General features: G+C 42.0%; 1 protein-coding gene and 1 pseudogene across 2 annotated transcripts; both read right to left on the bottom strand.

Annotated features, from left to right (window-relative positions):
• Positions 1-33: 33 nt before the first annotated feature.
• On the bottom strand, positions 34-12,256 carry LOC311047936 (mitochondrial inner membrane m-AAA protease component AFG3L2-like; the record flags this gene model as incomplete). Its single annotated transcript, XM_084060887.1, has 10 exons — positions 34-417; positions 3,384-3,578; positions 4,600-4,800; positions 5,770-5,885; positions 6,610-6,720; positions 7,509-7,634; positions 8,630-8,737; positions 10,695-10,848; positions 11,444-11,581; positions 12,248-12,256. The coding sequence occupies 10 exons, from the start codon at positions 12,254-12,256 to the stop codon at positions 193-195; spliced, it is 1,383 nt and encodes a 460-aa protein (XP_083917013.1). The 3' UTR covers positions 34-192.
• Positions 12,257-12,372: 116 nt separating this feature from the next.
• LOC311047935 (mitochondrial inner membrane m-AAA protease component AFG3L2-like) lies at positions 12,373-26,012 on the bottom strand (annotated as a pseudogene). The gene is made up of 12 exons (XR_014602880.1): positions 25,866-26,012; positions 24,545-24,698; positions 23,696-23,803; positions 23,012-23,133; positions 22,136-22,246; positions 19,499-19,614; positions 17,840-18,040; positions 16,018-16,212; positions 15,379-15,462; positions 14,029-14,178; positions 12,703-12,827; positions 12,373-12,376 (listed from the first exon to the last, which is right to left on the bottom strand). The product of XR_014602880.1 is annotated as a mitochondrial inner membrane m-AAA protease component AFG3L2-like (transcript).
• Positions 26,013-26,233: the final 221 nt, after the last annotated feature.

Below are 26,233 nucleotides of genomic sequence, written 5' to 3'. Positions count from 1 at the left end.
CCACTATCTGGATGCTATAGCGATTTCTTTGCTGGGAACCCCCTGGAACCCCCTCAAAGACACCCTGGGGTCTTTGAGCCCAGACCCCCCCACTATGAGAACCACTGAGCTAAACAACCTCAATCTGGATATGAGACGCATTCCTTTCATTTCCGGTGTGAACGGGGGGGGGTTGGTTCTGTTGTGTTCGTCCTACGCAGCCTGTTTCTCCAGTGCGGGGGGGGCAGAGTCCTCTCTCTCCCCTCTCTCCACATTCCAGTCTCTGAGGCCTTCGGGCAGGCTGGTGTCCTCCTCGAAGCTGCCCGTGCCCTCCACAAAGTCCTCGTACGTGGACTTCTCCTCGAAGGGCCGAGGGCCCAGCAGCTCCAGCATGTCCGCCTTGTCCAGCACCTCCTTCTCCAGGAGACGCCTCCCCACCTGAGATGGACGGAAAGGAGGAGGAACCACAACGCAAGTTGACAAAAAAACTAAAGTACGATCTTTCATTTCTCCTTTTCTGTGGAGTTTTTCTTTCAGGTCAAAGTGGTTAACCCGACCTGGAACGCATCTGTGTCACTTTAGGTTTCTTTGGCTATACAAAAACAGCGTGCCGCGCTACGAGCTTGTAGATCTGCTATTTTTGAAAAAAATATTTTTTATATATTTTTTAAAAATGTAGAATTTGGCCGGGATGTTTTCTAAATTAAAACATTTTGAAAACATTTTAAGAATTGGACTCGGGCCTTAATGGGTTAAGGCCTGAGGTTCCGATTCTACAAAATGTCTTCTAAATCCTAACAGTTTTCTGAAAAACGTATGTTTCTATATCAGTGGTGCTCAAACATTTTCATGTCAAGGACCCCCAAAATTATACGTATTTGGCCGCGGACCCGCATCTCAAAATATTTTGTTCCTGGAACCCCCAGAAGCAAAGATTTTAGTTAAAATGTTTTCTTTAAAAATAAAGTATAAAATATGGCTAAACTCTAAAGTGACACCGACGCTTTCCAGGTCTTAATGGGTTAAAGACCATCACAATGGATTACTGCCATTTCAGCCTCTTACATTGGCTTACTCTTAGTTTTAGGACCAATTATAAAATTGTGCTTCATTTTAAGGTTCAGTGGAGTTTGACCAGTTAACCTCCTGTAAATACACAATCCTCATATCAGGGCCCTGCCATAGCCTGGTATCCAGCCTACTTCGCTACGTTCGGCGGACTTTCTTTTCTCTCTTCGCTTCTCAGTCTGGAATGCCTCCTATCTCCAAGGGAGGCGGGACATGACAAACGTTTCGAATCGTGCCGTGGCTTCTGATTGGTCTGTGGTGCGGGGCGGGACAAAAAAAACAGTGTGATCGTTGTGATTCGTCATTCGTTTGAACAACATCCAATCAGCAACGACGTTGCCTAACGTAACATATGTAGTTCCAGTGTAGTTCTGCAAAACGAGTCAATGGGGTGCATTCCAGACTGAGAAGCGAAGAGAGAAAAAAAAGTCCGCCGAACGTAGCGAAGCAGGCTGGATACCAGGCTAGGCCATCCAGGCCGTTCCAGTGTCCATACTGAAGTCTAAGGACCACTAAGGCCACTAGACAAGTTTTCTGACATGTTTAGTTTACGGTTATAATTCACAGTACAATTATCATCATACCAGGGTTTGTTTTTGCCTTCGACGAAGCCAGTGTTTTCCATTCACTTGACTCAATTAACTTGCAGAGACTTCAAACTTGCTCGATATAGATAATCCAACATTACACTATGCAGTTATTTTCTGTCAAAGTTCCACCGTCGTTATGTTTTAATGTGTGCTGCATTATTATCCTACTGTCAAGTATATAACAAGCTCATTAGTAAACTTTCCCACCCAGGTGTCTGACCTACATTAACACATTCTGGTGGAAAACAGGATTAGTCATCTGGCAGGAGAAACAGGGATGAGGTTGCTTTTTTCAGGATTTGAGTTTTTTTGAGTGCTTCTCGATTTGTTTTGCTTTAAATGTTATGTTTTGGATCACATCCTTACAAAGCTCTTATGTCACATTCTTAAGGCCAATACATAGTCCTTCTAACATAAGAAAGGCTGTCCGGTTCGGACGAGCTTCCCGAACTATTTGAGACAATCAGGACATCTGGGGGTGAACGAGTTCTGAGAAAAAGTTCTGAGACCGCCCATCAGAAGATCTGAATGAATGACGTCAATTTGTAGTTGTATCACCTACCTTCCCCAAGAAAAGTTCTGATGTTGGAAGGAGCATGTATAGGCTCTACGCACAGCAACCATATTGTGGTCAAACAGAGTCAAGGTGCTGATATTGTGCATGTTGGCTCACTGGAAGGGGTTCCAAATGGGGTTACGGGTCCATTTGGTTCCATTTGTACACTCTCAGAGTTTTGGGGTTGTCATTGAAATGAAAAGGTTTGAGAACCACTGTGCTACACTAAATGGAACAGAGCCTTCATTAGTATTAGTGGTGGGAAAAACTGTTCATTTCGGTGAGTGGACGATTTCGTTCACGTTCACGGCAATGATTCGTTCAAATAATTCGTTCACGTTCTCGTTCAGTAGTGCTTGCGGTCCCAGTGGAGCGTATGCACAACGCTAACTGCATGCAACTGTGTGCATCTGATCCCACTGACATGACTAAACAGTGTGTACAGAAACACAGCACTGTCATTCACCATCTAAATGCACCATCTTCTTTGTAATATAATGTTTATATAATGTCGATAATTATTTATAATAATAAAAATCATTTTAAACAAAGCAGCCCAAGTCAGTACACTCACATGACTATCGATTTCCAACCATGTCTTTAACTACTATTAACTTCATGAATAGCAGCTGTAGCATACAGTACATACTATTTGCATCTTCTACTCAAACTAAAACGTGTTAATCTGTCCTTTGTCTAGGACCATGCATATTTATTTCTTTTGATACTTAAATGTGGTGCTAACACTATCTGTCTTTTGTCCAGGTAGGCTACCTTTATTTCAATTCAAATAGCAATACGCATGCATTTCTATACTGGAAAACTCTACAGCACAGTTTTCTGTCTGTCTGATGGTCTGTCTGTCTGTCGCGGGAGGAATAACAGCCCGCCCGTCGTGTGCGCGGTGTGCGGGGCAGGGGGAGGGGGGGCATGAACGAAATCGTGAACGTAACAGTTTCAAGAAGTGAACGTGTTCGTTCACGTCAAAGAACTAGTTCTCATGAACGAATCGATCATGACCGACACATCACTAATTAGTATCATTGGCAACACCTGTGAAGGAAGTAAGGAAGAGGCCCAATTTCTTTCCAATATGGCTGCTGTGCATAGCGCCTATTGGCCTTTACACGTGCGTGCATTGCTGCCACACCTCTGTCATCATATATTCATTGTGTAGGCCCTCCTCTCACCATGTCCACCAGGTCCTTCTTCTCTGTGATGAGCTCCAGTGTCCTCTGGTAGGCTCTGTCCACCAGCTCTCTGACCTCCTGGTCGATCATCTCCGCCGTGGCCTCGCTGTAGGGCTTCTCCATCACCACCTCGCCCTGCCGGGGCAGGTCAAAGGACACCTGGCCCACCTTGTCGCTCATCCCAAACTGCACGATCTGCAGGACGAGGGGAGAGAGAGCAGAGGATAAGCTGACCCACAATGAAACTATAGGGCTGCAACTATTGATTATTTTCTATCGATTACTTATTCTAATAAACAATTGAATAATGAATAGAAGTGCGTTTTTGTTTTTTTTTCGCTGGGAGCTGAAAGTCAGTAGCGTTGTGGAGAACCACACTGTGGGCTGCTTGCAGTGTTGTCAAGAACCGTTCCTCTGATAAACTGCATACTCACTGCACTCCCTTGGGTTCTCACATCCACCAAGTGTGAAGGTGATCGGATGAACAGACAGACATACAGTACATGTGTACAGTATGTACGTACACAATGTTTATTATTATAAAACCTACATCGATGACAATGCCCATGTCACTTTATATTCTTTGTTTTCTTTTTCTTTTATTAACTCAGTGCACGGACTGCCTGTCTGTTTACAAACGATCGGACTTGCAATCATAATGAATATAATTTTTTTTGTGACCTGTTGAAAGTTACAAAAAATACGAATATTGCTGGCAGTGGGCAATCACAGCCAGAAATAAATCTGTTAAGTTTTTATTCATTTATTTTTTTACATATTTTATATTTGCAGATAGCGCTTCACATCACGGCCAGATGAAACTCTCCCAACCCTGGCTAACTCTGGCACATTTATATTTTAATTGACATGAAACCAAAACATTTATATTTTGATGACATGAAACCAAATGGTTTCATGTCACACTCTCAAAAGTTAAATTATTGTTAAACATCTGCATTACTTAATTAAATAATTATTATTTTGATATCTCTCCTATGGTACCAACATCAACACAGCATGGAATTGTGGACAAATCTTATGAAACGACAATGAAATATTCTAAGATTTGGGTCTGAGAGTCTAAAATCTCGGGGTCCGTGGCTCAAATGCGGAATAAATAATGGACCTGGATGTGAAAAAGGTTGAAAACCACTGATTATAAAATGGACAAAAACTGCATCTACAAGGCGTGCAGAGCAGACAGCGAGCGGTGTACCTGAGCGTAGGCGGACTGTGTGATCTTCTTCAGGTCGTCCTGGGCGCCGGTGGTGATCTTCCCGAAGAAGACCTCCTCGGCCACGCGGCCTCCCAGCATCATGCACATCCTGTCAAACAGCTGCTCCTTGGTGTACAGGTACTGCTCCTTGGGCAGGTACTGGGCGTACCCCAGACCCTTCCCCCGCGGGATGATGGACACCTGCGCACAAAGCAGCAAAAAGAAACACACACACAATGGGCCTTTTGTCCCAAACAGGGTTTCATTTTTATTTATTTTTCAGGGTTTTCAACAGTTCGTCCAAAATAGGGATTGATTACAAATTACATTTTTATTTTTATCGATTAGTTTGATTGATTAGTCCCAAATCACATACTGCATGCTAAACACTAATCAGTATGCTATTTTCTAACATACTTTTGAGTGCATACATACACGATAGTACGTTTCATTTCAGACATATTAAAGCACATGGTTATCAAACCACACAGTATGTTAGGAAAGCGCCCCATCTGGTGGCCACAGAAGTACTACACATAATGGTTCATGTTTCATATCACAGACACACTGCGTGGATATTAGTCTGGTCCCTATCAACCATAGATTTCTTTTCCAAGGGGCGGTTACAAAAAGATCCAAACGGACTCTATTGGTTAGACCTAAAACCAATCAGAGCAGCAGCTAGCTCCACTCGTATTTAGTCTGGTAACCAGATGAAACTATTCTTAACACAACTATTCTTAACACAGAAATTAAATCTGTATTGAGGGGGGGGGCAGACCTAATCTGCCGAGGGCTAAAGTGCGATGCAATTTTGCAAAGGCAGATTCGCCTGGAACCAGGCTACCAAACTGCAGTAACTATGGGATTTTTGTTTTTACTGATAAATTGGTTTGAAAGTGTTTCAACTGGTCAGCCAAATGAGATATCGGCATATACGTGATATTACACTAATTGTACATCTGTTCTTGAGCTAATTGTTTATCCCCCCAAAATCACGAAGGCTAATTTGACCTTTGGGGTACACAAATAAGTTGTGTGTCCAAAAACGTAGTTACTGCACTTAAGCTTTGTAGGGCAGTGTAGCAGCTAAACGTTTCATTAACATGCCAACAAATAACACTCTAGAAGTGACACTGGTCTGGAACATTAAAAGGAGAGGTTGTGTACCTTAAGCAGTGGGTCAGCGTGCTCCAGGAACCAGCCAACGATGGCATGGCCGGCTTCATGGTACGCCACAGTCTTCTTCTCTGTAGGCTGGAGGACCTGGGTCTTCTTCTCAAGGCCTAAAGATCAATAGAAATGTCACTGAATAAACTGAGGGAAAAAAAAGATATTGCGGCTGCTGTTAGTGTTGCCATTGAGGCATAAAACAGAACAGTGGTGTTCATTTGTTTTTGTCAAGTCACAAAAACATGAGAACAAGTGACCAAGATATATCTGTAGTAAACTAGTATATCGTTGCTGTCGGGTAGAAACCTTGCATCTCCGAAATTTCTACTTTTTATCTGTTTTCGTTAATTAACGTTCATCATACAACCAGTGTTGCACCTTAACCCATTAAGACCTGGAACTGTGTCATTTTTAGATTTGAGCTAAAAAGCATTATTTTACACTTTGGGCTATTCAAAAATAGCAGATATACAAGCTCATAGCGTGGCACCGAGTGCCGCGCTACGAGCTTGTAGATCTGCTATTTTTGAAAAATCGGGAAAATGTGTGCAAATCTTTGAATATATATGTTTTTAAAGAGAACATTTTTAACTCAAATCTTTGCTTCTGGGGGGTCCCTGGAACAAAATATTTTGATGGGGGTCCGCGGCCAAACACATATAATTTTGGGGGTCCTTGACATGAAAAAGTTTGAGCACCACTGATATAGAAACATACGTTTTTCAGAAAACTGTTGGGATTTAGGAGACATGTAGAATCGGCTTCAGGTCTCAATGGGTTAAAAAAACGGTTAGGTTTCCAACCGACAGCGAAGCTTGTAAAGTAAATTTCACTGACCTCCGATGACCCTGTCGATGGCCTGTTCAAAGTGTTTAGCGCTGACAGACGTGTTGAGGTGTCTGGCAGCGATGAGCGCCGCCTCGTTGCACACATTAGCGATGTCGGCTCCTGGTGTCCATCCGTTCCGTTTTCGTTTCATGAGACAAATTGCAGAACACACATGGAAATAAATGAATGAAAGTCATCAAGGACAGTGTGCTCCAAGCAGTGTTGATTTTGACAGCAAATTTTGATTTAGTTTTAGTCATGGTCTTTTGAATAAAATTCCATTTAGTTTTAGTCCTATTCTAGTCACCTGAAATGTTTTAGTTTTAGCCTAGTTTTAGTCGACTATAATATCTTAAGATTATAGTCGACTAAATCTACTAGTTAAAATGTATCGGCAGATTTTACACTTGGTTGCATGCTGAAAATAGCAGATCTACAAGCTCACAACGCGTCGCAGCGCGACGCGTTGTGAGTTTGGGCTTGTGAGTTGTGGGCTTGTAGATCTGCTATTTTCAGAGCGCAACACACGAGCACAACCAAACATAAAATGACTTGTCTTTTAGTTCTACTGGATCTCTTCTCCACTAGTTCCCTCACTAACATTTTAGTCTAGTTTTTATTTGTTGATGAAATTATCAATATATTTAGTGTCTTAGTTTCAGTCATCATAGCTTAGTTTTTATTTAGTTTTCTTCAGTGAAAAAAGGTAGTAGACGAACATTTCTCGTCATAGTTTTAGTTGACGAAATCAACACTGGCTCCAAGAATTCCTATGCATTAGTGCAAAGGGCAAATAAAGTCTCTTGAATAACACAGACAAATCTATAACATATTTCCCTTGTGCTCCTCGGGGGGGTTTTGAACGTGACAATGACATATAAATGAGACGGAACTCTCTCTGGTCTTACCCGTAAACCCCGGCGTGGCGGCGGCCATCTTGCGGGCTAACCCGTCTCTGTCCATATTGGGGTCTATTTTGATTGGTCGTAAATGGACTTTGAAAATGGAAGCTCTGCCCTTGATGTCAGGTGGACCTGCAGGGAAGAACATTGTAAGCAGATAGTGGATTCTATCTATCTATCTGTCTGTCTATCTATCTATCTATCCACACACACACACACACACACACACAGTATTTAAAAAAAATGTCAATAATCTACTATCCGGTGTCGTCATGTACTGTCTGAACAAAATGTCAAACTTTTATGGAGTTGTTTAATTTTAACACATCGGGTGCCGTTCACGGTCTGAACCGTGAGTTCAGTCTTTTTGTTTTTTTCGTTTTTCTCCGCACGGGCGGGGCTAGAGCAGCCCTGGGAGTACCCATTGTGATCCTAAGAAGGATAGGCCAAATGGATCACCGGAAACAAAAATATGGCTTCCATCCGCTTCCTGTCTATTTCCTTCTTTAAAACGCCTATATCTCCGAATCCGTTTCCTGTGGTGAAAACCGGTCATGCGCGATGCGCGATTCCCCCCCCCCCCCGTTGTAACTCGCAACTGAAATGTTATGGTTCCAGGCTGTAGCCAGGGTCATCACGCTACTGTACATGAATGGATGCTCTTTTTTACGTGGATTTGCTCGTCGCGGAGTCTACAGATTTAAACAGTAAAGCGCAGTCAATGGGGAGAATGCTGGCACCCAACGTAAGTTGTTATGAAAAAATGCTGGCACCCGATGTGTTAAGTGTTGATTTGAGTGACATTGGATTCAAATGAGCTTGTAGATCTGCTATTTTTGAAAATTCGTGAAAATGTGTGAAAATCTTTGAATATAAATATTTTTAAAGCGAACATTTTTAACTAAAATCTTTGCTTCATGGGGGGGTCCCTGGAACAAAACATTTTGATGGGGGTCGGCGGCCAAATACATATAATTGTGGGGGTCCTTGACATGAAAAAGATTGAGCACCACTGATATAGAAACATAGGTTTTTCAGAATACTGTTGAGATTTAGGAGACATGTAGAATCCGCTTCAGGTCTCAATGGGTTAACGTGAAGGAGGTACAGTACGCCCGGTACGGTACCTATGAAGATCTGCCGGTCAAACCGTCCTGGTCTCATGAGAGCGGGATCCAAGATGTCTGGCCTGTTGGTTCCAGCCAGAACCACCACGTTAGTGACCGTATTAAACCCTGCAAAACAACAACGGGACAGTTACTACTCAACATTCTAAATATTACACTTCTCTTATGACAGTAGAAATCACATAGAATGAATGACATTAATTACAGCATTGGTTCTCAAAGTGGGGTCCGGGGACCCCCAGGGGTCCTTGAGGGAGTTCCAGGGGGTCCCCAGCCAAATGATAGATTAGGCACCAAATGGACCCTTATGGGTCTGTAACTCTGAGAGTGTACAAATGGAACCAAATGGACCCTATCGGGTCCATTTGGTTCCATTTGTACACTCTCAGAGTTAAATTGACATAGATTTTACAAAATAAATTGGGGTCCAAGTGATATAAATGACATTAAATGGGGGTCCGTAGCCCTAATGCATGTCAAACTGGGGGTCCTTGAAATTAAAATGGTTGAGAATCACTGCTAGAGCCCCTTCTCTTATGGGGTCCCTGGCATATATTTGAAATGGGGGTCCGCGGGCTAATAAGTGTCAATTTGGGGGTCCTTGGCATGAAAACGTTTGAGAACCGCTGAATTACAGTGCTGTTCTAAGGAGCCAGCACCTTGTTTGAGAGTAAAAAAAAAGAAAGTGCATTATTTGATTTAAATGGAATACATGTTTTAGTGTTTCTGTTGAGATACTGAAACACACATGTGCTCCCTGCTGGATATGTGCCTTGCCTTCACTGCACTAGCTCCACCTTTCCTCTGTTCATCTCAACAAAGATATAACATAACACAGACATTTGGAATATTTTACATATTGTACATAAATCACACATCTTGTATGGGAGACCGTGGCACAAACCATTTTCAGATTGGGGGGGGGGGGGGGGGGGGGGGGGGGTCCGCAGCCAAATACATATTAATTCAGGGGTCCCTGACATGGAGAAGTTTGAGAACCACTTGTTCTATAGACCATTGGTTCTCAAAGTGGGGTCCGGGGACCCCCAGGGGTACTTGAGGGGGTTCCAGGGGGTCCCCATGTTAAATGATGGATAGGAACCAAATGGACCCTTATGGGTCTGTAACTCTGAGAGTGTACAAATGGAACCAAATGGACCCGTATGGGTCTGTAACTCTGAGAGTGTACAAATGGAACCAAACGGACCCTAACGGGTCCGTTTGGTTCCATTTGTACACTCTCAGAGTTACATTAACATTGATTTTACGATATGAATTGGGGTCCCAGAGATAGAAATGCCATTAAATGGCGGTTCGTAGCCCTAATGCATGTCAAACTGGGGGTCCTTGAAATTAAAATGGTTGAGAATCACTGCTAGAGCTGTAAAAACCTTCTCTTATTGGGGTCCCTGGCTTATCTTTTCAAATGGGGGTCCGCGGGCTAATAAGTGTTAATTTGGGGGTCCTTGACATGAAAAAGTTTGAGAACCACTTGTTCTATAGACCAGGGGTCTTCAACGTTTTCAGGCCAAGGACCCTTTAGCCGAGAGAGAGATGAAGCCCCCCCCAACTACATATTGTATAACATTGTGTCGCGGATTAAAAATGTTCATAGATTCTGTAGAGTTTCATAGACTTTGACAGCACTGTCATCAGTGTATGTTGGATTAATGTGTGTTTTCAGACATTTACCCACTTAAACCATCAATACTTAGTCTGCTCTTTTTTACCCCTCTACACCAAACCTCTTAGCCAAAAATAGCCGATCTACAAGCTCACAACGGCTCGCAGCGCGAGCCGTTTGAGCTCGTACAATAGGATCTGCTATTTTTGGCTAACGTTCCACTCAGAATAGGGATGCTAGGGTTCAAGTGGTTAATGTAAAAAAACATGATCCTATCACACAAAGATCTGGCGGCCCCCCTGTAGTGACTCTGAGGACCCCCGAGGGGTCCCGGACCCCCTGTTGAAGACCCCCGTTCTAGACGGCTGGTCACTTTGGCACCACACCTTAAAAAAACGTGACGATTGAAAAAGAGCAACGTCAGCAAAGTGATGACCTCACCGTCCATCTCAACCAGCAGCTGGTTGAGCGTGTTCTCCTGTTCACTCTGACCTCCAAAGTTCCCTCCTCCTCTCTTACGTCCCACCGCGTCGATCTCATCGATGAAGAGGATGCAAGGGGCGTTCTTCCTCGCCATGGCAAACATGTCCGTGACCTTATAAGGGATGGTTAATAGTACAAACAAAATAATAAGAATCACAACTCTCACAATCATGATAAAGACTTAATAATACTTAATAATACTAAATTATGACACTTTCAAACACAAAAGTTACAAAGTTCTTCACTCAGGAAATGGTAAAGGTAGAAAAAAAAACAATGAAAAACAACCATTAAACTCATCAACACTCAATTAAATAACTAGGAAAGTAAACTAGCAAATAAGAAAAGCAAAGAAAAAAGGGATACAATCTGGTAAAAAGGAAGAAAAAGAAAACAACAACAAAGCAGAAACAGCTTCATAAAGTGACACCAGTGCCATCAGCCAAGCTAACATTGGACATGTTAGCTTGGCTGATATGTTAGCCAAGCTAACATGTTCTAATCCTTAGATGTTCTAATCTAAGAATCAGAACATTTCTAGAAAACTATGGTTAAAGATAGGGTAAGTGATTTCCTTTGGTTAGAATAGCATGGGTCTGCTGGCGGAGACTTGTGCTCCGAGGAGCACATTTTCTAGTTAACATTGTGGTGAAGAAAAACAAGCCTAAGTAACAAAGACGTATGTATGAGTGGTGTGTCCTCCTCACCCTGGCTGGACCAACACCGACAAACATCTCCAGGAACTCGGAGCCGTTGACGGTGATGAAGGGCACGTTGGCCTCTCCGGCTGTGGCTTTGGCCAGCAGGGTCTTCCCCGTTCCTGGGGGTCCAGACAACACAGCTCCCTGTGGCGTGAACGGCAGCAAAATGGTTATGGTTATCTGATACCACTTTGGACGCTTAAATTAAATCACTGCTTCTCACACAATGACCCCCCGGTTTGGTACGGATAAGGTCAGTGGTTCTAAATCTTTTCTGGATCAGGGCCCACGTGAAAAAAGTGTTAGCGGCCCACCCATCTGACCACATTAATCAGGTAATCACTAACCCTAGCATCACTATTACATATATGTGAGGTTTGGACATTGACTAATCCTGCACCGTGATTGGCCACCAGTCTACACCCCTAACCCCTACACATTCAATGCAAATACCAGTCTTCACCCCTAACCCCTACACATTCAATGCAAATACCAGTCTTCACCCCTAACCCCTACACATTCAATGCAAATACCAGTCTTCACCCCTAACCCCTACACATTCAATGCAAATACCAGTCTTCACCCCTAACCCCTACACATTCAATGCAAATCTATACTTTTCTTTAAGTGAGCTTCCATCAGTGTGATGACCACTGGCTGTAATGTGATTGGCTGACTTTATTGGTTGACTCTATTCAGGACTGTGATTGGCTAGCGAAACACATGACACATGTGCAGCCCTATGAATAGGACTATGGCACATTAAAAAAAACACATTTATGTTTTTTTTTAAGTGAGTCATGTGATGACCACACCCATCACTTTATCTAGAGACAGGTACAAAGAGAGAGAGAGGAGAGAGACTACACACCCATCACTTTATCTAGAGACAGGTACAAAGAGAGAGAGAGGAGAGAGACTACACACCCATCACTTTATCTAGAGACAGGTACAAAGAAAGAGAGGAGAGAGACTACACACCCATCACTTTATCTAGAGACAGGTACAAAGAGAGAGAGAGAGAGGAGAGAGACTACACACCCATCACTTTATCTAGAGACAGGTACAAAGAGAGAGAGAGGAGAGAGGCTACACACCCATCACTTTATCTAGAGACAGGTACAAAGAGAGAGAGAGGAGAGAGACTACACACCCATCACTTTATCTAGAGACAGGTACAAAGAGAGAGAGAGGAGAGAGGCTACACACCCATCACTTTATCTAGAGACAGGTACAAAGAGAGAGAGAGGAGAGAGACTACACACCCATCACTCTCAGAGCTGTAGACTACAGCTGCTCTGTGTGAAGGCTCCAGGCCCAGCTCCATGTGGGCCGCCTCTAGGTTACGCTCAAACGTGTCCACGCTCCCTATGTTGAACCACACATAGCTCTGTGGGGGAGGAGAGAATAACAGAGAACAGTGTCAGAACAAGCAAGTTGTTTAAGAAAACTCACGATTCCTAAATAAAGCCTAAAACTTATTTTGCACTGCAGTCCTTATGATTAAGGCAGTGGTTTTCAATCGCTTCTCCTAACCACCAAATGCTTTCCATATGGTCTGCCTACTATGATATAAGGTTTACTTTAGGTTCATTTGACTTTTATTGTTTCATTGCAATATGTGTCTTTGTTATATTGGTATTTTTGTTTTGTTTCTTCATCTGTATGACATGTCTATATTAATGTTTAATTTGTAATAGATGTGTATATTCCACATTGATGTCATTTGATCCTATGATTGTACAAATATTCCCGGAGAATGGCAAGTCCCTGTTTTTTTTTAGGCATTCTCCTCCACATTTTTACTGAATATTTGTGTATCATTTTTTAATTCTCTTGTAAGTGAAAATAAACAAACAAACAAAGAATGATACCGTATTTGCAAGAAAATGCTATACATTTAAATAATGAATTGTTAATCATGCATCCACACACCCCGTCTGAGGCGTCAGCTCCTGGCACCGTAATGACTCGTACATACTGTTTGTTGACAACCTCCAAACGGTCAACCTAGTAAAACAACAGTATGTAGGAAAGAAAACACACACATTAACAACATAGTTATATCATATAGCTATCATACATACTTACAAATACTAGTCTAAGTTGATTGCATGTTTTGGTATGTTGTAATGATATGAATGTTGTCGAACCTCACATCAAGAAGACGAGAAAAGGTCTCACACAGCTCTCAGCAGTTACTAGTATATGGACAAATTATACGTTTTATTTATTTTATCCTGAAACTGTTGTTTGTTATCTTGAGAGGATTCTTCAACATTTATTTTCTTGATTTATGCTATTTCATGTTTGCCTACTTGCAACACATTCTATCGGACCATAGAACAACTTTCTGTAGTTTTTTTTAACCACTTAAACCCTATATACTACGTTGACCGTGGTCCCCCAGGGGTCTGTACTTGGTCCCCTCCTTTTTTTCCTTCTATACCAAATCTCTTCAGTGAAAATAGCGGATCTACAAGCTCGCTACTGGGTTGTGAGCTTGTGGATCTGCTACTTTCACTGAATGCTTGCCTATGACAGGTCCAGATTAGGGAGGCCAGGGTTCACGTGGATAATCCCATTCTCACCATGCCTCTGCCCAGGTAGCGATGCACAAAGTCCTTCCAGGTAATCTCCCTGCCGGTGTCTCTGAAGTACAAGTAGAGGAAAGAAGACGAGATGCCTGCAGCAGCGATGGCCAGGTAGCGGAAATCCTTCTCATCCCATGGAAGATCACCCTGCACATGAGGAGACAAGGGGTCATTACAATCATTTTCAGAGAAAATATCTTCAGATGGAGGTCCACACTCCAAGGACAAATACATATTAATTTGGGGGTGCTAGTTGAGACATGAAAATATTTGAGAACCACTGTTTTTTTTTGCAGATTAGTCTGGTCGCAGGCTACGAACGTCCGAGGAATTGCTTCTGACCAGTGTTGCCCGATTTTGCGAGAGAAATAAGCAACCAGGTCTATGAAAACAAGCCCAAAAGAAGCGACTATTTTCAAAGAAACATCTTGAAAAAAATAATAATTATGGAATATTTTCCAAATCCATGCAAATCTTGCATGGGGGTCTATGGCAAAACATAATTTCAGTTGTTTGAGAACCACTGGTTTAAACAACATTAGGAAACAAGGCCAAATAAGCAACTACTCTTTAGAAAGCCCAAAAAGACGCAACAAGCAACTACCAATATTCAGACAAGCAACTTCACAGAAAAACAAGGCCAAAGTCGCTTATAATAAGCGGACATGGCAACACTGCTTCTCCGGTGTTTCAGAGAGAGAGAGAGAGTCAAAATGAATTGGAATAAAAACAAATGTATGCATTAGGTTGGGAGTGGATCGCATTGTGGTGAAACATCTTGTAGCGTGTGATCCCACAGCGCCGATCAAGCGGGTAGTGTGAAACCTGCAACGATATATGACAGCGCGATTTCAAGAAATTCACTTCTTGTTTAACTTATTACTGAAAAAGACTGTATCTCGGCTCCTGAGCACTTTTTTTTACTATGTATTTTTGGCTGGCAAAATGTTTAAAATAGCAAATCTCACAACGCGTCACATCGCTTTTGGAAATAAACGTTCAGAACCTAAGATATCATAATTTGAAGATTTGCTGCTCCATTCACTTCTTGTTTAACTTATTACTGAAAAAGGCTGCATCTCGTCTCCTGAGCACTTTTTTTTACCATGTATTTTTGGCTGGCACTGTTCGCAATAATGTTTTTATTTCATTGGCACTGAATGAGTTAAAACACAACTAAAGCCTCATTTATACCTGGTTGCGCACCGGTGTCACACACAGAAAACATCTACATGCTTATAGATCAGTTATTTTCCGTGGGCTATTTTTTTGTATAGATCAGGCATTCCATGCTTCTGGTGAGATGGTTGACACATACCTTCTGCATGCGGCTCCACCAGTCTTTACCTCCTCCTCCTCTCTTTCCTCCACCTGACCCCTTGCTCTTCCCATCTGCAGGTTACAAATGTTATAATTATAATGAAATATCACCTAAATAAACAAGACACAGATGAAAACAAAATATAAACACATAAGGCTGGATAATAAGCTCTATGCACAGCAGACATATTGAAAAGAAATGTGGTGTTACCACATGACACTAATGAAGGCTCTGTTCCATTGTGGTCACACAGAGTCAGGGTGATGACATTATGCATGTTGGCTCACTGGAAACACTCTGCTACACCAGTGGGTCTCAAAGTGTGGTCCAGGGACCCTCATGGTACCTTGAGGGGGTTATAAATGGCCCCTTACGGGTGTGTACCGGTAACTCTGAGAGTGTACAAATGGAACCAAATGGACCCTTACGGGTCCATTTGGTTCCATTTGTACACTCTGAGAGTTATGGGGGACCTTGAAATCAAAAGGTTTGAGAACCACTGTGCTACACTACATGGAACAGAGCCTTCATTAGAATCATTGGTAACACCTGTGAAGGAAGTAAGGAAGAGGCTGCTGTGCATAGCGCCTATTGGCCTTTACACGTGCGTGCATTGCTGCCACACCTCTGTCATCATATATTCATTGTGTAGGCCCTCCTCTCACCATGTCCACCAGGTCCTTCTTCTCTGTGATGAGCTCCAGTGTCCTCTGGTAGGCTCGGTCCACCAGCTCTCTGACCTCCTGGTCGATCATCTCCGCCGTGGCCTCGCTGTAGGGCTTCTCCATCACCACCTCGCCCTGCCGGGGCAGGTCAAAGGACACCTGGCCCACCTTGTCGCTCATCCCAAACTGCACGATCTGCAGGACGAGGGGAGAGAGAGCAGAGGATAAGCTGACCCACAATGAAACTATAGGGCTGCAACTATTGATTATTTTCTATCGATTACTTATTCTAATAAATAATTGAATAATGAATAGAAGTGCGTTTTCGTTTTTTTTTCCGCTGGGAGCTGAAAGTCAGTAGCGTTGTGGAGAACCACGCTGTGGGCTGCTTGCAGTGTTGTCAAGAGCCGTTCATCTGATCAACTGCATACTCACTGCACTCCCTTGGGTTCTCACATCCTCCAAGTGTGAAGGTGATCGGATGAACAGACAGACATACAGTACATGTGTACAGTATGTACACAATGTTTGTCATTATAAAACCTACATTAATGACAATGCCCATGTCACTTTATATTGTTCTTTTTCTTTTATTAACTCATTCACTGCAACTGACGTAAAAAAACGTAATTATTTCCAATTACCAATTCTGCCACGGACATAAAAAAATATAATTTCTATTTATTTGATTTTATAAAGGATCACGCTGGTCTTCATCTCTGGTAGTGACATATATAATTGTAACACACGGAAATAACGTCAATACAAGATTTCCGTGTCCGTCTGCTCCCTGTTTAACTCTCCACTTGAAACAGCCTTTTCTCGGCTTGACTTTTTTTCCCGCCGTGCTCAGTCAGACGTGTTGTTTACAAACTGCTACTACTGGAGAATGGATTGTCACGGATTGAATATTTGTTTTCTGGGCCACTCACACACCTACCCTGTGTGTCTACAAACAGTTGGACACACGATCATAAGGGATGTACATATTCTGTGGCGAGCTGAAAAAGTAAGTGAACCGTCCAATTTTGACGATAAATGGTGTGTTTGCGCGGGGCTGCATGAGAAGGACTACGAGACGATCGGAATGTTTGTTGTCGGGTCGACGTGCACGTATAGCCTGTCTTTATACAAACGATTGCACTTGCAATCATAATGAATATATGTTGTGACCTGTTGAAAGTTACAAAAAATACGAAAATTGCTGGCAGTGGGCAAACACAGCCAGAAATAAATCTGTTATTATTCATTTATTTTTTTACATATTTTATATTTGCAGATAGCGCTTCACATCACGGCCAGATGAAACTTTCCCAACCCTGGCTAACTCTGGCACATTTATATTTTAATTGATGTAGAATAATTGTCCCTGCCAAACAAATGAAAGATAATAAAATATATTAAAAAGTAACATTTTTAATTGGTATAAATCAGTGGTTCTCAAACAGTGGTCCGGGGACCAGCGGTGGTCCTTGAAGGGGTTCCAGGTGCTCCCCAGTTAAATGGAGAGTTGGTAACCAAATCGACCAAACCAAACTCTTGAGTTAAATTAGTGTTAAACATCTGCATTACTTAATTAAATAATTGTAATTTTGATATCTCTCCTATGGTACCAACATCAACACAGCATGGAATTGTGGCCAAAATCTTATCAAACAAAAACAAAATATTGTAAGATTTGTGTCTGAGAGTCAAGTGGGGGTCCGTGGCTCAAATGCGGAATAAATAATGGACCTGGATATGAAAAAGGTTGAAAACCACTGGTATAAACGGACAAAAACTGCATCTACAAGGCGTGCAGAGCAGACAGCGAGCGGTGTACCTGAGCGTAGGCGGACTGGGTGATCTTCTTCAGGTCGTCCTGGGCGCCGGTGGTGATCTTCCCGAAGAAGACCTCCTCGGCCACGCGGCCTCCCAGCATCATGCACATCCTGTCAAACAGCTGCTCCTTGGTGTACAGGTACTGCTCCTTGGGCAGGTACTGGGCGTACCCCAGACCCTTCCCCCGCGGGATGATGGACACCTGCACACAAAGCAGCAAAAAGAAACAGAATGGGCCTTTTGTCCCAAACAGGGAACTGTCCATTCTTTTCAGAGCGATTACTCCATGGATTGCTTTTTCGATTAATCGAGAAAGACGTTTATTGTGAAAAAGAATATTGATGCAACGCACTGTGAGCGTGTACATCTATCACCCCCCCCCCCCCCCCCACCAAAAAAATGTAGTTGTTGAAAAAAACTAGTTTTCATTTTCGCCCAAAATAGGGATCAATTACAAATTAGTATTTTTCTATTTTTATCGATTAGTTTGATTGACTAGTCCCAAATCACATACTGCATGCTAAATACTAATCAGTATGCTATTCTCTAACATACTTTTGAGTGCATACATACAAAATAGTATGTTACATTTCAGACATATTAAAGCACATGGTTATCAAACCATACAGAATGTTAGGAAAGCTCCCCATCTGGTGGCCAGCAGAAGTACTACACATAAGTGTCATCACGCCAAACTGCTGTAACTATGGGATTTTGTTTTTACTGAGAAATTGGTTTAAAAGTGTTTCAACTTGTCAGCCAAATGAGATACCGGCATATAAGTGATATTACACTAATTGTACATCTGCAGTGGTGAGCTGAAAATAATAATATTTATATATCTATACATGCATATACATATATACATACACATGCATATGCACATACATATACACACATACATACATGCACTAATAATTAGCATCATCAAAATCAATATTTAGACCCAATACATTAACCAAACAAAAGAAGACATAATCATTCAAATAACCAATCAGCAACTATACGTGTGAGCACATTTGATTTCAACCATAATTTGAGTTCTCTGTTAAACACATTACCATCCGTCTCTAGTTTTAGAACCGTAGGCAAAGAGTTCCAGAGGTTTACCTTTATTTTATGACGTCACGGCGCGGGCGTGTGCGCGGGCATGTGCACATAGCCACTCAGCTCAGTGCTAGTTGAAATACTGTATTCAACATGTGATTATTAATGTAATTATATTCTTATTATTTTGTTGCATTGTTAATTTGTTGTTTTCATTTTTGTTTCAATTAATTAATTATTTTATTTTCCTCTTAGTTTGATATAAAAGCCCTTTACATAGACTCACCCACACAAAAGTATTTAAAATAATCAGACAACTTGTCTTGTCTCAGAGAACTGGCTCCTCTGCTAAGCGATCCCCTTCACACTCTGCAGTGCAGAGACTGTTGTCTCTCATTGTGTACATCTGTTCTTGAGGCAATTGTTTATCCCCCAAAATCACGAAGGCTAATTTGACCTTTGGGGTACACAAATAATAAGTCGGTGTGTCCAAAAACGTAGTTACCGCACTGGTAGCTTTGTAGGGCAGTGTAGCAGCTAAACGTTCCATTAACATGCCCTCGGTTTCAACAAATAGCATTCTAGATGTGACACTGGAACACTGGTTGTGTACCTTAAGCAGTGGGTCAGCGTGCTCCAGGAACCAGCCAACGATGGCATGGCCGGCTTCATGGTACGCCACAGTCTTCTTCTCTGTAGGCTGGAGGACCTGGGTCTTCTTCTCAAGGCCTAAGATCAATAGAAACGTCACTGAATAAACCAAGGGCAAAAAAAGATATTGCGGCTGCTGCTGTGTTGACATTGAGGCATAAAACAGAACGGTGGTGTTCAAAAATGTCAAAAATCTCAAGGCACATCTATATACGTAGCAAAACATATAGCATATTTTCACCAGTGGTGGAAAACGTACTCAAATGTTTTTACTAAAGTAAAAGTATCAATACTGTAATGTAGAAGTACTCTGTTACAAGTAAAAGTCAGGAACTCAAAATTTACTTGATAAAAGTACAAAAGTATTGGTACCAAAATGTACTTAAAGTACCAAAAGTAAAAGAACTAAAATGTTTGAAAATAGCCGATCTACAAGCTCACAACGTGTCGCGATGCGATGCGTTGTGAGCTTGTATAGCCTAGGTATAAAATATGGCTAAAGTGGTTACTGTATGTTTTATAACGTAATCATTTATATCTGCAAAGTAACTAAAGTTTTCAAATAATTGTAGTGGAGTAAAAGTACAATATTTGCCTCTGAGATGTGGAGGAGTAGAAGTAAAAATATAGACAATTGGAAAAACTGCAGTACAGTAAAATACATGTAAAGTAAATGTACTTAGTTACTTTACACCACTGCGTGTCACCATGCGATGTGTTGTGAGCTTGTAGATCGTCTACTATTGAACATTTGTGTAGTGCCTCACAGAAATACCAAGCAGACCATGAACCTAGCATTTGTCTAAATAACATTCTGTATCACATGACCTGTTTGACCCACTAACTGTACGAGTCAAGTTCGACATCTCGTTGGCTGTAGGGAAGGGACAAAAATGAAATTTGATTATTATAATTCCATTAATAATGATTATTCCAATATTTAATAATACACCGCCCCCCTTATTTACAAAAAAAGAAAGAAAGGGAAAAAAAGAAAAAAAAAAGAAAAAGAAATAATATTTATCCTAAAACCGATTATTTGAATATTGGATTATTCTGACCCATCCGTACCGTTGTATGTGAAGTTGGCTTTTGCCTCGAAGCCAGGTCTCCACATCGTTGGGTCGTTGGGGTGGTTGGGGTTGTTGGGGTCAGGCTCTGTTAGGTCAAAACTAATTTTATTATTAGCCTTATCTTTAATTTTCCACTGATTACCGACCCTTTGACCGGTAATGGTAATTCTAGCCATTTCAGCCTTGAACGCCATCATGAAGACCGTTCTGCAAAGAAGATAAAAGAGGTAAATGTTACAAGATGCACCGGGAAGACTTATTCATCTTACGCCAGATAATATCTGGAGTAAGTATATTATTTTATATAAGAAGGTTTTTGAAACTTTTGAAAATGGCAGATCTATATCAACTATTTAAAAATAATAGTTGATCTACAAGTTTGTAGATCAATGGATATTTATCTGTGGAACAGAGTAAAACAAATGTTATGCCTCTACTCCTACAATTCCAAGAGCCTGTCAGGGTGGGGGTCCCCATTTCAAATATGATCATTTTGGGGGTCACATTACAGTCATTTAGCAGACGCTTTTATCCAAAGCGACTTACAATAAGTGCATTCAACATACTGTAGGTAGGGAACGAAAACTACTAATCACCAGAAGTCTGAAGTGCATTTTCTGCAAAAACAAACAACCAAGAGTATACCTAGCGCTAAGGTAAAAGTGCAATATATCAGCTACCTATTTCCTTAAACAGATGAGACAAAATAGCTAAATCAAATGAGCAAGAGCTAAAACAAATGAGTGTATTGACTAAACAAGATCCAATAAACAATACAACAATAAAACAAGCGTTCGTACAACTAGTTAACAAGTAGGCCAGGAAGGGTAGTGTTTCCTGAAGAGGTGGGTTTTCAGCCTGCAGCGAAAGATGGGCAGTGACTCTGCTGTCCTGACATCAGTGGGAAGTTCATTCCACCACTGTGGGGCCAGAACAGAAAAGAGTCGTGACCGTGTGGATCGGCCAGAAGGACCCTTGAGTGACGAGGCAATCAGTCGCCCCGAGGTGGCAGACCGAAGTGGTCGGGCAGGGGTGTAGGCATCGACCATAGCCTGGAAGGAGCTATGGTTTTCTTCCAGAGCTGTTCCTTTCACTGCCCTATAGGCTAGCACCAGGGTTTTGAACTGGATGCGAGCCGCTACGGGGAGCCAGTGTAGAGAACGGAGAAGGATGGTTGTGTGGGAGAACTTGGGGCAGGTGGAACACCAGACGAGCCGCAGCTTTCTGAACAAGCTCCAGAGGTCTGATGGCTGATGCCGGAGCACCAGCAAGGAGGGAGTTGCAGTAGTCCAGGCGGGAGATGACAAGAGCCTGGATGAGCACCTGGGCTGCCTTCTCCGTGAGGAAGGGGCGAATCTTCCTGATGTTGTAGAGGTGTGCGTGTGCGTGCACGTGTGTGTGTGTGTGTATGTAGCCACATGTACACATCAATGCTGTCCCCAGGAGCGACATAGCAAAAAAAGGAACGGTTTTGGACATACAAGGTTTCCACCCGACAGCAAAGCTGTAAAGTACATTTCACTGACCTCCGATGACCCTGTCGATGGCCTGTTCAAAGTGTTTAGCGCTGACAGATGTGTTGAGGTGTCTGGCAGCGATGAGCGCCGCCTCGTTGCACACATTAGCGATGTCGGCTCCTGGTGTCCATTGGTTCCGTTTCGTTTCATGAGACAAATTGCAGAACACACATGGAAATAAATGAATGAAAGTCATCAAGGACAGTGTGCTCCAAGCAGTGTTGATTTTGACAGCAAATTTTGATTTAGTTTTAGTCGTGGTCTTTTGAATAAAATTCCATTTAGTTTTAGTCCTATTCTAGTCACCTGAAATGTTTTAGTTTTAGCCTAGTTTTAGTCGACTATAATATCTTAAGATTATAGTCGACTAAAACTACAGTTAAAATGTATCGGCAGATTTTACACTTGGTTGCATGCTGAAAATAGCAGATCTACAAGCCCACAACGCGTCGCAGCGCGTTGTGAGCTTGTAGATCTGCTATTTTCAGAGCGCAACACACGAGCACAAACAAACATAAAATGACTTGTCTTTTAGTTCTACTGGATCTCTTCTCCACTAGTTCCCTCACTAACATTTTAGTCTAGTTTTTATTTGTTGATGAAATTATCAATATATTTAGTCTTAGTTTCAGTCATCATAGCTTAGTTTTTATTTAGTTTTCTTCAGTGAAAAAAGGTAGTAGATTAACATTTCTCGTCATAGTTTTAGTTGACGAAATCAAAACTGGCTCCAAGTGCTCCAAGAATTCCTATGCATTAGTGCAAAGGGCAAATAAAGTCTGTTGAATAACACAGACAAATCTATAACATATTTCCCTTGTGCTCCTCGGGGGAGTTTTGAATGTGACAATGACATAAATGAGACGGAACTCTCTCTGGTCTTACCCGTGAACCCCGGCGTAGCGGCGGCCATCTTGCGGGCGCGTCTCTGTCCATATTGGGGTCTATTTTGATTGGTCGTAAATGGACTTTGAAAATGGAAGCTCTGCCCTTGATGTCAGGTGGACCTGTAGGAAAGAAAATTGTAAGCAGACAGTGGATGTTTAATGTGTGTGTGTGTGTGTGTGTGTGTGTGTGTGTGTGTGTGTGTGTGTGTGTGTGTGTGTGTGTGTGTGTGTGTGTGTGTGTGTGTGTGTGTGTGTGTGTGTGTGTGTGTGTGTGTGTGTGTGTGTGTGTGTGTATATACACAGAATATATGCAAAATAATGTAAATCATTTTCTATCCGGTGTCATTATGTACAGTTGAACAAAATGTCAGACTTGTATAGTTTCTGTGGAGTTGTTTAATTTTAAGCGGAGTGACCTTGTATTCAAATAAGCTAAATATAGTCTCTGTCGGGTGAAAACCTCATATGTCAAAACTGTTACTTTGCATGATTTAAATATAGCAAAAGTAGCAGATCTACAAGCTCAAAACACGGAGGTCGAGCTTGTGGATCTGCTAGTTTTGATGTTTTTGTGTGACACTGTAGAATGATCGAGTAGGGAGTGAATTTACAAAGAAACATGGCCATGTTTTTAGACATGAATGTTTAACATGAAGGAGGTACAGTATGCCCGGTACGGTACCTATGAAGATCTGCCGGTCAAACCGTCCTGGTCTCATGAGAGCAGGATCCAAGATGTCTGGCCTGTTGGTTCCAGCCAGAACCACCACGTTAGTGACCGTATTAAACCCTGCAAAACAACAACGGGACAGTTACTACTCAACATTCTAAATATTACACTTCTCTTATGACAGTAGAAATCACGTGTAGAATTGATGACATTAATTACAGTGCTGTTCTAAGGACCCAGCACCTTGTTTGAGAGTAAAAAAAAGAAAGTGCATCATTTGATTTAAATGGAATAAATGTTTTAGTGTTTCTGTGAACGGCCCAGTGGTTGAGATACTGAAACATATGCTCCCTGCTGGAAATGGAGTATTGCTGTGCCTTGCCTTCACTGCACTAGCTCCACCTTTCCACTGTCCATCTCAACAAAGATATAACATAACACAGACATTTGGAATATTTTACATATTGTACATAAATCACAAATCTTGTATGGGAGACCGTGGCACAAACTATTTTCAGATGGGGGGTCCGCAGCCAAATACATATTAATTCAGGGGTCCCTGACATGGAAAAGTTTGAGAACCACTTGTTCTAGACGGCTGGTCACTTTGGCACCACACCTTAACCCATTAAGACCTGAAGCCGATTCTTCAAAATGTCAAACAGTTTTTTGAAAAAAAACGTTCAAGATTTTTCAAAAATAGCAGATCTACAAGCACTGAGTGCCGCGCTATGAGCTTGTATATCTGCTATTTTTGAATAGCCAAAGAACTCTAAAGTGACACAGATGCGTTCCAGGTCTTAAAACGTGACGATTGAAAAAGAGCTCTTAGCAACAACGACAGCAAAGTGATGACCTCACCGTCCATCTCAACCAGCAGCTGGTTGAGCGTGTTCTCTTGTTCACTCTGACCTCCAAAGTTCCCTCCTCCTCTCTTACGTCCCACCGCGTCGATCTCATCGATGAAGAGGATGCAAGGAGCGTTCTTCCTCGCCATGGCAAACATGTCCCTGACCTTATAAGGCATGGTTAATAGTACAAACAAAAGAATAAGAATCACAACTCCCACAATCATGATAAAGACTTAATAATACTTAATACTACTAAATGATGACACTTTCAAACACATTAGTTACAATGTTCTTCACTCAGGTAATGGTAAAGGTAGAAAAAAACAATGAAAAACAACCATCAAACTCAACACTCAATTAAATAACTAGGAAAGTAAGCTAGCAAATAGGAAATAAGAAAAGCAAAGAAAAATACAATCTGGTAAAAAGGAAGAAAAAGAAAACAACAACAAAGCAGAAGCAGCTTCATAAAAAGGTACCGGTAAGTCAATAAATATTCATTAAATGAACTGATTTATACATTTAGTTTGCTTTTTCAGAGCACTAACAAGTTGGCTGGAACATGTCAAGCTTATGGCTGTATAACATGTACAATTTAGGCATTTAGCAGACGCTCTTACCCAGAGCGACAACATATACAATAAGCAAGGTAAACGCACAGAGAGACGCAGAGAGACAGTGTAGTAGTGCCTCAGTAAACTAGGAGGTAACAAGCTTCACTTGCCCTATAGCACAGGCCTTATCCTGAAGGGACAAATGAGGCATATCTCTCCATGGGGACAAACGTTTTGTGGGCAGATTACTATGAAAAAGTAATCTGTACATTGAAATTAAAGCAGGGGTCTTCAACAGGGGGTCCGGGACCCCTAGGGGGTCCTCAGAGCTACTATAGGGGGTCCGCCAAATCTTTGTGTGAAAGGATTTAGTTTTTTTTACATTAACCAATTGAACCCTAGGATTCCTTTTCTGAGGGGAACATTAGCCAAAAATAGCCGATCTACAAGCTCTCAACGCCTCGCGCTGCGAGGCGTTGAGAGCTTGTAGATCGGCTATTTTTGGCAAAGAGGCTATAGGTGTAGAGGGGAAAAAGAGCAGACTAAGTAAAAAAAAAACTTTAATCTGAAACACAATTTTATACAATATAGAGTAGGGGGTCCCTGCTTCATCTCTCTCTCAGCTAGGGGGTCCTTGGCCTGAAAACGTTGAAGACCCCTGAACTAAAGGTTACCAGGTAAACAATGAACCTGTCTAAATGACATTTTTAACATTGTGGTGAAGAAAAACAAGCCTAAGTAACAAAGACGTATGTATGAGTGGTGTGTCCTCCTCACCCTGGCTGGACCAACACCGACAAACATCTCCAGGAACTCGGAGCCGTTGACGGTGATGAAGGGCACGTTGGCCTCTCCGGCTGTGGCTTTGGCCAGCAGGGTCTTCCCCGTTCCTGGGGGTCCAGACAACACAGCTCCCTGTGGCATGAACGGCAGCAAAATGGTTATGGTTATCTGATACCACTTTGGACGCTTAAATTAAATCACTGCTTCTCACACAATGACCCCCCGGTTTGGTACGGATAAGGTCAGTGGTTCTAAATCTTTTCTGGATCAGGGCCCACGTGAAAAAAGTGTTAGCGGCCCACCCATCTGACCACATTAATCAGGTAATCACTAACCCTAGCATCACTATTACATATATGTGA

This window comes from Gymnoscopelus microlampas (assembly GCF_963454915.1).
Source record: "Gymnoscopelus microlampas genome assembly, chromosome: 6".
Taxonomy (NCBI): Eukaryota; Metazoa; Chordata; class Actinopteri; order Myctophiformes; family Myctophidae; genus Gymnoscopelus; species Gymnoscopelus microlampas.
The sequence above is the reverse complement of the archived record's forward strand: the minus strand, read 5'-3'. Positions and strand labels throughout refer to the sequence as shown.